Here is a 15,662-nt window from a genome sequence, read left to right as displayed (position 1 = left end):
GTCCATCAGGGTTGCAATGCAGTTTTGACTTGTGGTACTTGATATCGTAGGTGTGCGCTGACATTAGCAGAGCCCACGTTTTGCGTTCTGCTTACAGCAAGGGACAGAATACCAGAATGCGGTCCAATGATGCTCGTCAGCGAACAATGACCTGCAAGAAGGGTGAACTTCCTCCTGTACAGATACTGGTGAAACTGACGCACTCCAAAAATGATACCTAGGGTTTCTCGTTCTATCTGTGCGTAGTTACTTTTTGCATTGTTCACTTGGATGGATCCTTGTGAAGGCCTCTGGCGTCGATGACCTGTCCAACGTATTCAACTGATGATTGGAAGAATGCGCATTTGACCGTACGAACTCACAGCCTGTAGTCCTTCAATCTCTGCAAGGTCGCACCCAAGTTCAGAGGTAGTCCTCTTCGTCTTTCCCAGTAACGAGGATGTCATCCAGGTAGTATTGTACTCCTGGCAATCCACTCAAGATCTGGTCCATCTCCCTCTGGAACAGTACTGGCACACTTGTGATTCCAAACGGTAGATGACAGTACCTGAAAACCCCCTTGTGTGTCACGACGATCAGCAGTTCCTTTTGACTTTTCATCCACGTGCATCTTAAAATCTTCTGACTTCTGCGAAGTCTACTTATGCTGAACTTTTGACTTCCAGCTAAACCCGCAAAAAGGTTGTCAATGTGTGGTAGCGGATACTGCTCAGCAGACAACACCGGGTTAACTGTGACTTTGAAGTCTCCCATATATCCTGATTCCACCATTATTTTTTTAAAGGGATACCTCAGGATTGTGGCAATAAGGCCCTTTATCTACTTCCCCAGAGTTAGATTAACTTGTGGATACCATTTTTATGTCTCTATGTCCAGTATGAAGGAAGTTGGAGGTAGTTTCGCGAGCTAGTGCTAACTAGCGTTAGCACAATGACTGGAAGTCTATGGTTATCTGCTATCATGCTCATTTATTCTGTTTGTCTTCACAGTTTAATAAATGTCCTTTCCTTTACTCACTGTATATTCCTCCCTTTTATCATGTTGTTTTCCCACTTCAACGTCAGTCTCAAATCCTTTTCTGACATCCCATGACAATGCTATCTCAACTATGCACTTGCCTCGGTTAGCAATACACTGTGCAGCATGGGAACTAACATTTTTAAACATGTAAAAAAATGACTTCCAGACAGAATATGTTCCCATAGGTCCAGACTTACACGACGCCAATCTTTTATGGCTTGTGGGTTTCATAACCATGTCTTTATAACAATTCAGTAATTTTAATATGGGAGACCGGAGTCAGATCAACCATTTATCTAGAACATACAATCCCTATAATCCTCTGCGGCGCAACCCCAATACACCAACATTTTAGGCCTAGATTTAAACTAGGTTAAATTAACAAATTGTGTTGTGTGGTGACTTTTTGACAGAACTGTGAGTTGATTCAATTGTGACTAATAAAAAACATGAAATTCCTGTCTATATTTATAAATAAAAATAATCACTGGAATTATATGATTTTAAATAGCTTTTCCGGTTTGAACGAGAATATTACCAGGATGGTTGCAATTTTCTCAGGAATACAAATGTGTAGTTTTTCGGGAAAATATTAAACCCTAATACACATGTTTAGTAAGTTTCTTTGGACAAAAGCATCTGCTAAGTGGCATTATTATCTATCATTATTATGTAGCAGAGTGGGTTCAGTGAACTACTCTCGCATGAAAGGTAACCTTGCCTGAGATTTGGGGTGTGATCATTAGTCCAAACCGTTACAAATGGAAAACATTTTGCTGTAAAAAGTTTCTGCTGGACAAATTCAAGTAGGGTTCTCCCTGTTTGGTTCCTGATTACATCCCAGAAGACTAGAGTTAGCTCCCAGAGTTAATGTCTAGACTAGGCTTTAGTGGAGTGCCATAGGAGTGTGACTATCAGATGATTGAGAGTATGTTTCTGTGGTGTCTGTCTTTCAGTTCTATCGTGGTGGAGAGACAGCCCTGTATGCCCACTCACCCCCAAAGACCTCTGGTGCTGAAGACTGGGGTACAGTTCACTGTCAAAATCAGGTGGGGGCACCAGTGACACACACACTCCAACCTCAATGTGCAATACTGTATTGATTAGTTAGTAGAATCCGCTGGGTTATATGTTATCAGGTATGCTGAATGTCCCCTCTAGGACCCACAGAGGAGTACAAGAGTTCCGGTGAGGTGGGCTTGTTGCCTTTGGACTCCAGAGTGGACCAACTTAAACTTAATCATGCGTTTGACATCTTAAATGATCATGCCCCAGGTTACATGGAAAAACCACATTGATATGGTCTATAACCAACACAGTCACAATACCAGAGCTTGTGTTATGTCTTGTAAAATCCCAAGAGTAAACAGTACTGCGAGGAGCACATTTTCCATACAGGCATTTGTCTATGGAATAGCCTTCCCTTGGAGACCAAGCAAATAAAAAGTAAAAATAGCTTTTAAAAAGCAGACCGAGGTTTTTTTCTTTTTTTCTTTTCTTTTTTTTGGACAAGGTTGTCTACTAAGGGAAACCAATCCACTGCCCCTTGTGCTCCCTACTGCTGGCCAGTTGTATTTATTTCAAGGATCATTATGATGTGCAATTAATAGATTGTTTTAATGTGAAATGAATACTGTTGATTTTTTTTGGAGGGGAGAAGCACAGTGAATAGTGGCAATTTTTAGGATTTAGGACTTATGGCTGTTTTGTAATTTTGTCTTGTCTTTTAATCATAATATGTGTTATTTTTACCATCGAAGACCACTTTGGAAACACAGAGTTTTTAATTAATACCTTCAAGTGATATCCTCTGGGTCCACATTGTGCATTTTGTTCTATATGTCAAAATACATTCAATTCAATAGCAGGGCTGGAGCAAAAGCCTGCAAACCTGAACAACCTTATTTGAACAATCTTGTGTCAATGTTATCCCCAGACTGCTGGTGAAGCTTCAGGAGTTGAACTACCAGTTCAAAGTCAAAGCTCTGTTTGACAAGTAAGTGAATGTGTTCTAGAAGTGACCTGCCCTGAGAGTATTCTTGATTCTGTAACCCTTTACCTCGAAGGTATTAAGACTACACCGCACGTTCGGAAGTAATGAATTACATTTTTATCAATGACAAGAGTCAAAGCTTGAGTCACTGATGTGGGTTGTCTTTCTTTAGGGACGTGACTGAGAGGAATGCAGTGAAAGGGTAGGAATGAATTTGCTCTTCGTTTTACAACCTATACCTGAAAAAGCCTCGACGTGATTACATTTCCTCTAAATTGATGTCATTGTCCAGGTTCCGGAAATTCAACATCTTTGGAACTAATACTAAAGTTATGAACATGGAGGAGTCCAATGGAATCTTGGCAGCAGAATTCAGACACCTGGTATGAATTGATGCAATGTCGTTGTGTCATATCCTGTATTTAATAATTGTATTTATTTGTCAGGGACCATGTACAACATGCCATTGCACCAGATATAGCTAGATGGCTTGTTTTCATCTGTATTTAAATATGCAACAATAAACAATATAATTATAATATTACATAACAGTTTAAATGTCCCTTGGTCCTACAGTAGCGGGCATCTTAAGAGTCAGAATGTCTTAATGTTCACATGACTGGTTTGCCTTTAGCCACTTTTTCAGGTTTGCTTTGGAGCTTTCAAAGGTACTGGACTCGGTCACACTGGTTGGCAGGGTGCCCCATAATCCAGACGCTCTGACTGAAAAAATTTGTCTGGCCAAATTGTAGTGGTCGTTAGTCTGTTACGAACTCTCCTAAGAGAGTGGGTTGTGGTAAGCGTTCTTGCCTTAGGGTCAGGCGACTCGGTTTGGAGTCCCCTAATACTGTACCGACCGCTGGTCACAGCAATATACACTGAGTGTACAAAACATTAAGAACACCTTTTTTAATATTGCGTTTGCCCTTAGAACAGACTCAATTTGTCTGGGTATGGACTATACAGGTTGTCGAAAGCGTTCCACAGGGATGCTGGCCCATGTTGACTCCAATGCTTCCCACAGTTGTGTCAAGTTTTCTGGATGTCCATTGGTCGGTGGACCATTCTAGATACACACGAGAAAATGTTGAGCGTGAAATCTCCAGCAGCGTTGCAGTTCTTGACGCAAACCGGTGCGCCTGGCGCCTACTACCATATCCCGTTCAAATGCACTTAACACTTTTGTCTTGCCCATTCACCCTCCATTTACCCTCTGAATGGCACATACACACAATCCATGGCTCAATTGTCTCAAGGCTTAAAAATCCTTATTTAACCCGTCTCCTCCCCTTCATCTACACCGATTGAAGTTTATTTAACAAGTGACATCAATAAGGGATCATCGCTTTCACCTGTATTCACCAGGTCAGTCGATGTCATGGAAAGAGCAGGTGTTCATAATGTTTTCTAGACTCAGTGTACAGTATACTGTAAATGCCATACCGATATTTGTGTGCTGCATGTGGCATCTCAACTACAATTATTTTCTTCCCCAGCAACTAAAGGAGCAAAAGGCTACAGGCAACAGAACAAACGACGTAAGGAAATATAACAATTGTTTTCATTTGAATCATTATACGTGTGGTAATGCTGTATCTAAGCTAAGCTACAGTCTTTTAATAGCTTATCATCATTGTCAAAAGAAAGCCTGCGTGTGTGTGTCCACTCAGGGTCCTCTCATAGTGACAGAGGAGCTCCACTCCATCAGCTTTGAGACACAACTCACTCAGTCAGGACTCCAGGTCAACCTGGAGGTGAGAACAACATTCTACTTTGTGGAGCTTTTACTAAACATGGTATACAGTCATGGTAGCAATATTTATAAATAGTACGTACCAAGGTACCTTATTGTCTACTGATGTCCCTTTTCCCTTCTGACTGTGTGTGTGTGTGTGTGTGTGTGTGTGTGTGTGTGTGTGTGTGTGTGTGTGTGTGTGTGTGTGTGTGTGTGTGTGTGTGTGTGTGTGTGTGTGTGTGTGTGTGTGTGTGTGTGTGTGTGTGTGTGTGTGTGTGAATGCGAATGCGTGTGTGTGTCCAGACGACGTCCCTGCCCATTGTGGTCATCTCCAACATTAGCCAGCTGCCCAGCGCCTGGGCCTCTGTCATGTGGTACAACATGCTGACCAGTGAGTCCAAGGTACTCATCTCCTCTCACCTCACAAAATATTTCCTTTCCTGCTTTCTTCCGTCATGTGATCCATGGGCTGCCAATTTCTGAAGAGCTACTGGATGTGCAGGCGTTTGTTCCACCCCAGCTCAGCTGATCATCTCTGTCCCTCTCTTTCCTCCTTCAGAATCTGCCGTTCTTCCTGAGCCCGCCCCAGGCCACCTGGAGCCAGTTGTCGAAGATGCTGAGTTGGCAGTTCTCCTCCGTAACCAAGCGAGGCCTCAACGACGAGCAGCTGAGCATGCTGGGAGACAAGCTCCTGGGTGAGTCTGGGAGAGGGAGATCGTATTGTGACTAGGAGTGGTTTTGTGCCACGACCCAACCACCGCAAAGCCGTCTGTGATATAAAGGCGCATTTGTTGGTTAGACATGAATACAGTTGAAGTCTGAAGTTTACATACACTTAGGTTGGAGTCATTAAAACTCGTTCACATACACTTAGGTTGGAGTCATTAAAACTCGTTTTTCAACCACTCCACAAATTTCTTGTTAACAAACTATAGTTTTGGCAAGTCGGTAAGGACATCTAATTTGTGCATGACACATGTCATTTTTGCAACAATTGGTTACAGACAGATTATTTCACATATAATTCACTGTATCACAATTCTAGAAGTTTACATACACTAAGTTCACTGCCTTTAAACAGCTTGGAAAATTCCAGAAAATGACGCGAGGGCTTTAGAAGCTTTGATAGGCTAATTGACATCATTTGAGTCAATTGGAGTTGTACCTGTGGATGTATTTCAAGGCCTACTTTCCAACTCAGTACCTCTTTGCTTGACATCATGGGAAAATCAAAAGAAATCAGCTTCAGAAAAACAATTGTAGACCTCCACAAGTCTGGTTCATCCTTGGGAGCAATTTCCAAAAGCCTGAAGGTACCACGTTCATCTGTACAAACAATAGTACGCAAATACACCATGGGACCACGCAGCAGTCTTACCGCTCAGGAAGGAGATGCGTTCTGTCTCCTAGAGATCAACGTACTTTGGTGCGAAAAGTGCAAATCAATCCCAGAACAACAGCAAAGGACCTTGTGAAGATGCTGTAGGAAACAGGTACAAAAGTATCTATATCCACAGTAAAATGAATCCTATATCAACATAACCTGAAAGGCCACTCAGCAAGGAAGAAGCCAGTGCTCCAAAACCGCCATTAAAAAGCCAGACTACGGTTTGCAACTGCACATGGGGACAAAGATCATACTTTTTGGAGAAATGTCCTCTGGTCTGATGAAACAAAAATAGAACTATTTGGCCATAATGACCATTGTTATGTTTGGAGGAAAAAGGGGGAGTCTTGCAAGCCAAAGAATACCATCCCACGGGGGTGGCAGCATCATATTTTGGGGGTGCTTTGCTGCAGGAGGGACTGGTGCACTTCACAAAATAGATGGCCACATGAGGGAGGAAAATTATTTGAATATATTGAAGCAACATCTCAAGACATCAGTTAGCAAGTTAAAGCTTGGTCGCAAATGGGTCTTCCAAATGGACAATGACCCCAAGCATACTTCCAAAGTTGTGGCAAAATGGCTTAAGGACAACAAAGTCAAGGTATTGGAGTAGCCATCACAAAGCCTTGACCTTAGACCCATTGAAAATTTGTGGGCAGAACTGAAAAAGCATGTGTGAGCAAGTAGGCCTACAAACCTGACTCAGTTACACCAGCTCTGTCAGGAGGAATGGGCCAAGATTCTGAAATGTTTGACCCAAGTTAAACTATTTAAAGGCAATGCTACCAAATACTAATTGAGTGTATGTAAACTTCTGACCCACTGGGAATGTGATGAAAGAAATAAAAGCTGAAATAAATAGGTCTCTCTGACATTTCACATTCTTAAAATAAAGTGGTGATCCTAACTGACCTAAGACAGGGAATTTTTACTTTTTAATTTTTATGATTGAATGTCAGGAATTGTGAAAAACTGAGTTTAAATGTTTTTGGCTAAGGTATATGTAAACTTTTGATTTCAACTGTAGGTGAGATGGCCAATAGTTTTTCTTGACATTTATGTCTGGCAAGTGAGTTTAGGTGGCCAATTGATTTAGCTAACTAATCTTAAATAATGGCTAACAATGCAATTGTTGCTTAAGATCTATTCACCATATAAAAAAGTAACATCAACATTCCTCACTTCCCTCCTCAACTCATCTCTGACCACTTGCTGCGTCCCATCCGACTTCAAAATGGCCCGAGTCGTTCCCCTCCTCAAGAAACCAACACTCGACCCCATCTGACGTAAAAATTTAAAAAACTCTAGACCTGTATCCCTTTCTTTTCTTTCCCAAACACTTGAGTGTGCTGTCTCTGATCAACTCCCTCACTACCTCTCTCAGAACAATCTTCTTTACCCTAACCAGTCAGGCTTCAAGATGGGTCACTCAACCGAGATTGCTCTTCTCTTTGTCACGGAGGCTCCCCGCACTGGCAAAGCCGGCTGTCTCCTCTGTTCACATCCTCCTAGATCTATCTGCTGTCTTCGACACCCATCCAATCCTCCTCTCCACCCTTTCAGGGCTGGGCGTCTCAGGCGCTGCACACTATTGGATTGCATCCTACCTGTCAGGCAGCTCCTACCAGGTGACATGGAGAGGATCTGTTGTCTGCACCACATACTCTCACTACTGGTGTCCCCCACGGCTCGGTTCTAGGCCCTCTTATCCTATACACAGAGTCACTCGGCTCCATCATATCATTGCTATGCGGATGACACTCTACTACTTTTCTCCACCCTCCCCCCTTCTGACACCCAGGTGGCGACACCCAGCTTGGATGTTGGCCCACCACCTCAATCGCAACCTAATCCAGGCAATTGTCATCTCCTGCCATCAAACCCCTGCAACTTATCCAGAACGCTGCAGCCTGCCTGGTTTTCAACCTTCCCAAGTTCTCCAATGTCACCCCGCTACTTCGCACACTCCGATACCTTCCAGTCGAAACTCGTATCCACTACAAGACCATGGTGCTTGCCTATAGAGCAGCAAAGGAACTGCCCTCGTTACTTTCAGGCTATTCTCAAACCCTACACCCCAATACGAGCACTCCGTTCTGCCACCTCTGGGCCCTCCCGCTCAGCCCTGTCCAAGCTCCGGCTCCCGTGACCCAACGAGCTAACTTAAGATGAATGCGCTAACTGTAAAGTCGCTCTGGATAAGAGCGTCTGCAAAATGACAAAAAATGTCAAGTGTTATGTAAATGTGAACAGCTTATGACATGTGTCCATGTAATGCTCATAAGTGTACGCTAAGGTCATTCCATTAAAGTGAACCAATAATACTAGGATGTTCCTGTGACAGGTCGAGAGGCTGTAGGAAATCCTAATGGGCTCATCCCCTGGACCATGTTCTGCAAGGTGAGCATCGCACTTTAAGTTTGGCGTTTTGGCCAACCCCTGTGTTTTACTATGATCTGTGTAGTAAGTGCATCTTTGCCTGAGCAGAATGTGAACGAGAAGGGCTTTCCCTTCTGGCTGTGGATCGATGGAATCCTGGACCTGATCAAGAGACATCTCATGTGTTTGTGGAATGACGGGTAAGAGCTTTGATTTTCACATTGTCTGAATACGTCTAGAGTACCTCGCCAACAAAAAATATCAAAATCAAAATCACATTTTATTTGTCACATACACATGGTTAGCAGATGTTAATGCGAGTGTAGCGAAATGCTTGTGCTTCTAGTTCCGACAATGCAGTGATAACCAACAAGTAATCTAACTAACAATTCCAAAACTACTGTCTTATACAGTGTAAGGGGATAAAGAATATGTACATAAGGATATATGAATGAGTGATGGTACAGGGCAGCATACAGTAGATGGTATCGAGTACAGTATATACATATGAGATGAGTATGTAGACAAAGTAAACAAAGTGGCATAGTTAAAGTGGCTAGTGATACATGTATTACATAAGGATGCAGTCGATGATGTAGAGTACAGTATATACGTATGCGATGAATAATGTAGGGTAAGTAACATTATATAAGGTAGCATTGTTTAAAGTGGCTAGTGATATATTTACATAATTTCCCATCAATTCCCATTATTAAAGTGGCTGGAGTTGGGTCAGTGTCAATGACAGTGTGTTGGCAGCAGCCACTCAATGTTAGTGGTGGCTGTTTAACAGTCTGATGGCCTTGAGATAAAAGCTGTTTTTCAGTCTCTCGGTCCCAGCTTTGATGCACCTGTACTGACCTCGCCTTCTGGATGATAGCGGGGTGAACAGGCAGTGGTTCGGGTGGTTGATGTCCTTGATGATCTTTATGGCCTTCCTGTAACATCGGGTGGTGTAGGTGTCCTGGAGGGCAGGTAGTTTGCCCCTGGTGATGCGTTGTGCAGACCTCACTACCCTCTGGAGAGCCTTACGGTTGAGGGCTGAGCAGTTGCCGTACCAGGCGGTGATACAGCCCGCCAGGATGCTCTCGATTGTGCATCTGTAGAAGTTTGTGAGTGCTTTTGGTGACAAGCCGAATTTCTTCAGCCTCCTGAGGTTGAAGAGGCGCTGCTGCGCCTTCATCACGATGCTGTCTGTGTGAGTGGACCAATTCAGTTTGTCTGTGATGTGTATGCCGAGGAAGTTAAAACTTGCTACCCTTTCCACTACTGTTCCATCGATGTGGATAGGGGGGTGTTTCCTGCTGTTTCCTGAAGTCACACACCGCTCAAACTCTCATTTCAGTAGGCCTTTCTGAAGCCTAGGTCTGAAGCCTAGGTTTTGTGAAAAGTGACATTATTGTGCTATAATCCATTGAATCTCTGGGATGTAGGTGTATCATGGGCTTTGTCAGTAAGGAGAGAGAGAAGGCCCTGCTGAAGGACAAGGAGCCTGGGACTTTCCTGCTGCGTTTCAGCGAGAGCAGCCGGGAGGGAGCCGTCACCTTTACCTGGGTGGAGCACTCCAATAACGGTGTGTGTGTGTGTGTGTGTGTGTGTGTGTGTGTGTGTGTGTGTGTGTGTGTGTGTGTGTGTGTGTGTGTGTGTGTGTGTGTGTGTGTGTGTGTGTGTGTGTGTTTGTAGCTATACTGTAACATTTATTTAACCTATATTTAAGTAAGCAAGTCAGTTAAGAACAAAATCTTATTTACAATGATGGCCTATACATACATACCCATGCAGACAGACACATGTTTTTGTCGTTTCTTTTACACATTATGAATGTGTGTCCGTCTCTCTCCTTGTAGATGGGTTTCCGTTTTGTAGTATTTTACCAGGTAATCTGACTGCGAACACATTCGCTTATCACATTCTGTGTGTTCATTTATGTGTAACTATGAACATGCAGATGTCCATTTCCACACGGTGGAGCCCTACACTAAGAAGGAGCTGGCCGCCGTCTCTTTCCCTGACATCCTCCACAACTACAAGGTGATGGCTGCCGAGAACATCCCTGAGAACCCTCTGGTCTACCTCTACCCCAGGATCCCCAAAGACAGCGCCTTAGCACGCTACTACAGCCGCCCCACAGAAGGTCACTAACACTCGACCGCAGCCCAAACATAGTTAAAAAGGTCAAAATGAGTAGTTAAAAAGGTCAAAATGGTGATGTGGACTTCCAATTCCAGTCAAAGCTATTTCTACACGATGTTCACTGCATACTTTTTCATATTTTGTTGTGCCACAATTTTTCCCATTTGAAATACTGGCCACTGGTAATGTCTTGGTTCTGATTTTATGATCCCTAAACGTGTATAACCTTTGACCTTCCCAGCCGCTGAGCCAATGGAGATGGAGAGTGAGTTTGATGCTGGCTACGTTAAGAGGGAGCTTATCTCTGTGTCTGAATTGTAAGTGTGATTCTTGTTATGAAACACCTTCTAGTGTTCATTGGTTTTTAGATCACACACACCCACCTAGCCCAAAGTACAATGAAAGGTCAAATGAAGGTGTAAATAAATAATGATAACACAAAAGGTACAGTAAATGCCAAATTACCTCTAGATTTCAGTTTTATTGATTTGAGTTATTCATGTCTAAAGTTGATATTTTCTGCTGGTTGGGTTTCTCCTCAGCCACTCCAGACTACAGGACACCATGATGCCCAAGAGTGCTGAAGTGTACGGAGAGCTGACCAGGATTATTAACCCTGCTGAGATTGATACTGTGGTAGGTTTCAGCCAGACAGCACCAGCCGCACACATATTAGAGACGATGGGAAGATCTCAATTGCATACTTTCTCCTCGAATCCTTCTCAAAACCCATTGGATGACAAAGCCAGAGGTCCCAACTCCCTGACCTCCAATGGGTTTTGAGAAGGAGACAAGGAGAAAGAGTATGCAATTGTTGTGGTAGGTTTCAATAAGGGCAACACCAGCCTACTATGGTAGGTTTCAAGCCAGATAGAACATGTCTAATCATCAGAAAATAGCTGGACTAGCATCATAGCTAGAGCATGTATTTCCAAACCTTTCATGTAAGGATAATTCATGCATTTTTACAATGTGAGAGTACACACTCAATGCAATCACAAAAGTGCAGCATTCCACTATTGAGATGCAGCCCATTGTCCTTGATTCTGGTATTTCTCATGTCCCTCTCCCTACAGATGTGCAAAGCTTTCCCAAACTAACCTGCCCTCTTCAGGCAGCGCCCCATGGAAAACTTGTTACCCCTCTGCACCGAACTGATCTGAAGCTGTTGATTAAATTGAAGAGATTTGTTGGGTTTCCTTTGTAAATACAACTAAAACTGTATACTTATGTAGTCTGTCGTTTTAATGTACATGCATGAGATTTTGGGGCTTCAAGTCCAGCTGTTTGTATTAAGGAATGTCATTCTGTGTGACCGGATAATATTTTGTGAATGCATATGTAGTGTGAAATGGTTAAGCTGTTATACAGTGAGCTTCAAAAATATTGGGACATTTGTTGTTGTTTTGGCTCTGTACTCCAGCACCATGGGTTTGAAATGATACAATGAGATTACGTGTAGTCTGTCAGCTTTTAATTTGAGGGTATTTTCATACATAGAGGGCACCGTTTAGAATTTACAGCTCTTTCTGCACATAGTCCCTTAATTTTAGGGGACCAAAAGTTAATGTGACAAATTCCCTTAAGTGAATTTCAGTATTCAAGTTTAGAATTTGGTCCCATAATCTGAGCACACAATGATTCCAAGCTTGTGACTCCTCACTCTTGTATGCATTTGCTGTTTGTTTTGGTTGTTCGATAATTTTGTGCCCAATAGAAATGAATGGTAAATGTTTGGACAAAGAAGAGGGCTCACACATGCCTGAATAGCTTTGATTTATTTAACCTTGTTTATTAAAATAAATGTGTATATATTCCACTGCCAGGAGCAATCGCACATCTGCACATCAACTATGCCCTAAAATATGAACAGAAAAGGACATCCGTGTTTAGCAATACATTCAGAACTGTCTTTAGTTGGAACTTTAGACTGGTCTGCAACTACTGGTGACACCTGACTTGAACCATCTGTCCATATGACCTACAGGGGTTCAAACACCGGTCTTCTGCGAACCACAATATTGTGTTTGCCCTCTGAGCGAAAGCCTAGGCAGCTGACAAGTTCAGATCACAGGCAAGGTTACCTTTCACTGAATCAACAATAGCAAAACCAATGTCTGATTTTGAGACCTTTCCCTGTATGTCACGGATACGACAGTGTTATGGAGGTGATTGTTTGGAGGGTTCAGGTCTTGTGTTTCCCGGACTACTGGGAGTGGTGAAGGAGGTCGAGTTTCTGTGGCAACGTGTTCCGTTATCATTCTTTGGCTTTCGTTTGAACATTTTTCTATACACAATGTCACCGTCTCAGACAGATCTGGGGAGTTGCTGAAAACCGGCCACGTTGCCTTACAGAGACCAACAAGTAGTGGTAGAGATGTTATGTACATAGAGGACAGAGCTTTCCAATCCACTTGATTTTCCATCTGTGTATTCGTTATCTGGATTAGAACGTTGTGGAAGGTTATTCCCCACTGTGTCAATGAAGCTGTTCTTTATGCTACATCGGTCTTATGGGAAGAAAAAAATATACCACTGTTGTTAATTTATAATTTGATCTATTGTACAGTATTGCTTCATGCGGCCTTAACATTCACGTTAACATCAATTTAAAAAATAAAATAAAAACAGGTTGTAAATTGACTGCAAGTGGTTGTTTTTGGTATCGCTCATGTCATACTGTGCGTCACTCCTCAAGTGGATGGATCTGACATTCATATTGGACCTCATGAGTGGCTATGCATAAAACTGACACACTAAATCAACCAACTGTCGTTGCACCTGTCAAGGATACAACGCTACTGTGCATATTCAAGTAGCAAAGCATAACATACAAATGCAATAAGTCATTCCGGACTTTCCATTCATCTCTTAAGACTCTTTGGAAATTAAATGGAATATGACTACGCTATAATTCCAATCCTGAATTAAGCCTAGTTTATCTTGTGTAATATGGTCCTTTACACACCAGCTGATCTTAACTACTGTGGGGAAATTGATTCCTGGCCACAGGCACACGCTTATTCATAAAACATGACAGCCAAGAGGATTCTCTTTGACAATATTCATGTCAACTGCCATATGTTTATGTATTTAACACGTTAGCCCGCTCTTTTACACAAAACACGTCCAATTGGTTTCCTCCTTTCAGAAAAGTGCTTCCGATGAAGAGTGGGTAGATGGTTTACTTGTAGGCTTCAGTCCTGTTGTATTGGTTTGATAGAAAGTATTCTGTATGATGGCAGACTGGTGTTTTATCATGGGGACGCAGATACCCCCGTTGTGTCGGCAGTTCCTGATTTAAAGACCTCTCTACAAACAGACAACCGCCTGTGTTATGCGCATTACATACAGTATTTAACTATAGGGAAGTACAATTCCACTGTTATAAATGAGAAAATACAGAAAAACAGACAAAAAATATATACAAATTAAAGAGGTTCTTGAATTCTTCACAAACAAAGTCAAAGTACAGAAAAATGATATTGAAATGAAAGCGCATATAGTTCCTATGCAGTAGGGTTGATAAAAAGACCAAGACAAGTCTGAACCCGGATTAGTGGAAGCATAGGAAGTCTGGCAACATCTGGCATCCTTTACATGTGACTAGGGCGGCCATATAGTGCCTCTACCCTAGTGGTGGCCCATCATGTCCCACCGTTTATTTAACTGTCCAACCAGGCATTAAAAGAAGCATTGAAGCTAGAATGGTACGGAGTGACATTAGTGCCAACATCATATCACTCCATAGAGAGTGCCTGATTTGGCCAAAGATTACTGGACATTGTGGCCCTCCAGGAAGAAGACCAAACTGCTAGATGATCTACTACAGGAAGTATTGGTCCTTGATATCATGAAATGAACTAACTTTCAACAGTACATAAATATACAATTTACATGTAGGAGAATATGTATAATATCACTTTATAATTGTACACCATTGTCACAAAGATTCAATTCAGATTGTGCACTTTGATTTGGGACCCTAACACACACACCACACATACTTGGTGATGGAAGAGAGACAAGATACAGCAAAAGTAAGCAACACGGTCGCAAAAGGAGCAAAGCGCACGACAAAGGTAAAGCAAAACGCTTACGGTAAAAGGGAGTATAAAAAAAATATATTTAAAAAAACACACGTTCAATCAAACACACAGTTCAGAAATACGACATCATACAAAGTCGACAAAAAAAGAAGAAGTCACTCCAAAAAGCGTATCCCACCACAAAAACAGCAGTCTAGTATAGTAGAGATGATATAAAAGCAGCGTGGTGCCACCTGCTGGCTCGCAAGGCTACACTACAGCAGGCCGTCCAGGTTGTTCTCCGTCGTCTCCTTGCCCTTCTTCTTGGGGGCCTCTTGTGGGTTGTACTTGTTTTGATAGTCCTGGAGGATGGTGACCACGTCGTGATGGCCAAAGTGCAAGGCCTCCTCCATTGGAGTGTTGTCCCACCTATAGGGAAGATAACGAGCGTGACTGACTGGGGTTAGACTGGCCTACAAAAGGCATAATAGTTCTGGGAGCGAACACTAGTTGTTCTGAAAATGACCGGGGACAAACAAAAGTGTTATTTTGGAGTGGGAGTACACTTGTATTGTAGAATGTACATTGTAGACGCTTACTGTCTCTCGTCCACCCACACACAAAAAAAAACACACCTAAACACACACAAGGCAGACAGACACGTTTCTGTGGGCTTACCTATCCCTGGGAACAGGGTTCACCTTGCACGCCTCTAAGAGGAAGCGCACCACCTCCGCATGTCCTGAAAGGAGAGCAGATGGCAGAGTTGCGTAAGAAAAAAAATACAAATTTTAAAAAACACACACACACACACACACACACACACACACACACACACACACACACACACACACACACACACACACCACCACGCAGTGCAGCTGCCGAGGGACAGCAAATTAACCCCTACGAAAACAGAGGGGGCTGAGTCTGCCAATCCCTCCCAGAGGACCCTGACATTACACAATTTGCCCCCGTGTGTGA

General features: G+C 42.7%; 2 protein-coding genes across 5 annotated transcripts in view; one reads left to right on the top strand and one right to left on the bottom strand.

The window, feature by feature from the left end:
- The window catches only part of LOC124043794 (signal transducer and activator of transcription 1-alpha/beta-like), a 30,102-nt gene extending 17,631 nt beyond the window's left edge, over nt 1-12,471 (top strand). Inside the window, exons 10-24 of the mRNA XM_046362756.1 lie at nt 1,977-2,069; nt 2,957-3,016; nt 3,186-3,215; nt 3,306-3,396; nt 4,510-4,551; nt 4,684-4,767; nt 5,052-5,150; nt 5,308-5,443; nt 8,483-8,538; nt 8,626-8,717; nt 9,951-10,090; nt 10,466-10,651; nt 10,892-10,967; nt 11,193-11,286; nt 11,727-12,471. Coding sequence (XP_046218712.1) covers nt 1,977-2,069; nt 2,957-3,016; nt 3,186-3,215; nt 3,306-3,396; nt 4,510-4,551; nt 4,684-4,767; nt 5,052-5,150; nt 5,308-5,443; nt 8,483-8,538; nt 8,626-8,717; nt 9,951-10,090; nt 10,466-10,651; nt 10,892-10,967; nt 11,193-11,286; nt 11,727-11,750 — 1,303 coding nt within the window. The 3' untranslated portion in view covers nt 11,751-12,471. The remainder of the gene's footprint in view (nt 1-1,976; nt 2,070-2,956; nt 3,017-3,185; nt 3,216-3,305; nt 3,397-4,509; nt 4,552-4,683; nt 4,768-5,051; nt 5,151-5,307; nt 5,444-8,482; nt 8,539-8,625; nt 8,718-9,950; nt 10,091-10,465; nt 10,652-10,891; nt 10,968-11,192; nt 11,287-11,726) is intronic.
- LOC124043795 (glutaminase kidney isoform, mitochondrial-like) overlaps nt 12,418-15,662 on the bottom strand; it is a 62,750-nt gene continuing 59,505 nt past the window's right edge. For all 4 annotated transcript variants that reach the window (XM_046362758.1, XM_046362759.1, XM_046362760.1 and 1 more), the window contains exons 17-18: nt 15,357-15,420; nt 12,418-15,107 (exon numbers count right to left, since the gene is read on the bottom strand). In XM_046362758.1, coding sequence (XP_046218714.1) covers nt 14,954-15,107; nt 15,357-15,420 — 218 coding nt within the window. In that variant the 3' untranslated portion in view covers nt 12,418-14,953. The remainder of the gene's footprint in view (nt 15,108-15,356; nt 15,421-15,662) is intronic.

The sequence above is a fragment of the Oncorhynchus gorbuscha genome, linkage group LG09 (assembly GCF_021184085.1).
Source record: "Oncorhynchus gorbuscha isolate QuinsamMale2020 ecotype Even-year linkage group LG09, OgorEven_v1.0, whole genome shotgun sequence".
NCBI lineage: Eukaryota > Metazoa > Chordata > Actinopteri > Salmoniformes > Salmonidae > Oncorhynchus > Oncorhynchus gorbuscha.
The sequence above is the reverse complement of the archived record's forward strand: the minus strand, read 5'-3'. Positions and strand labels throughout refer to the sequence as shown.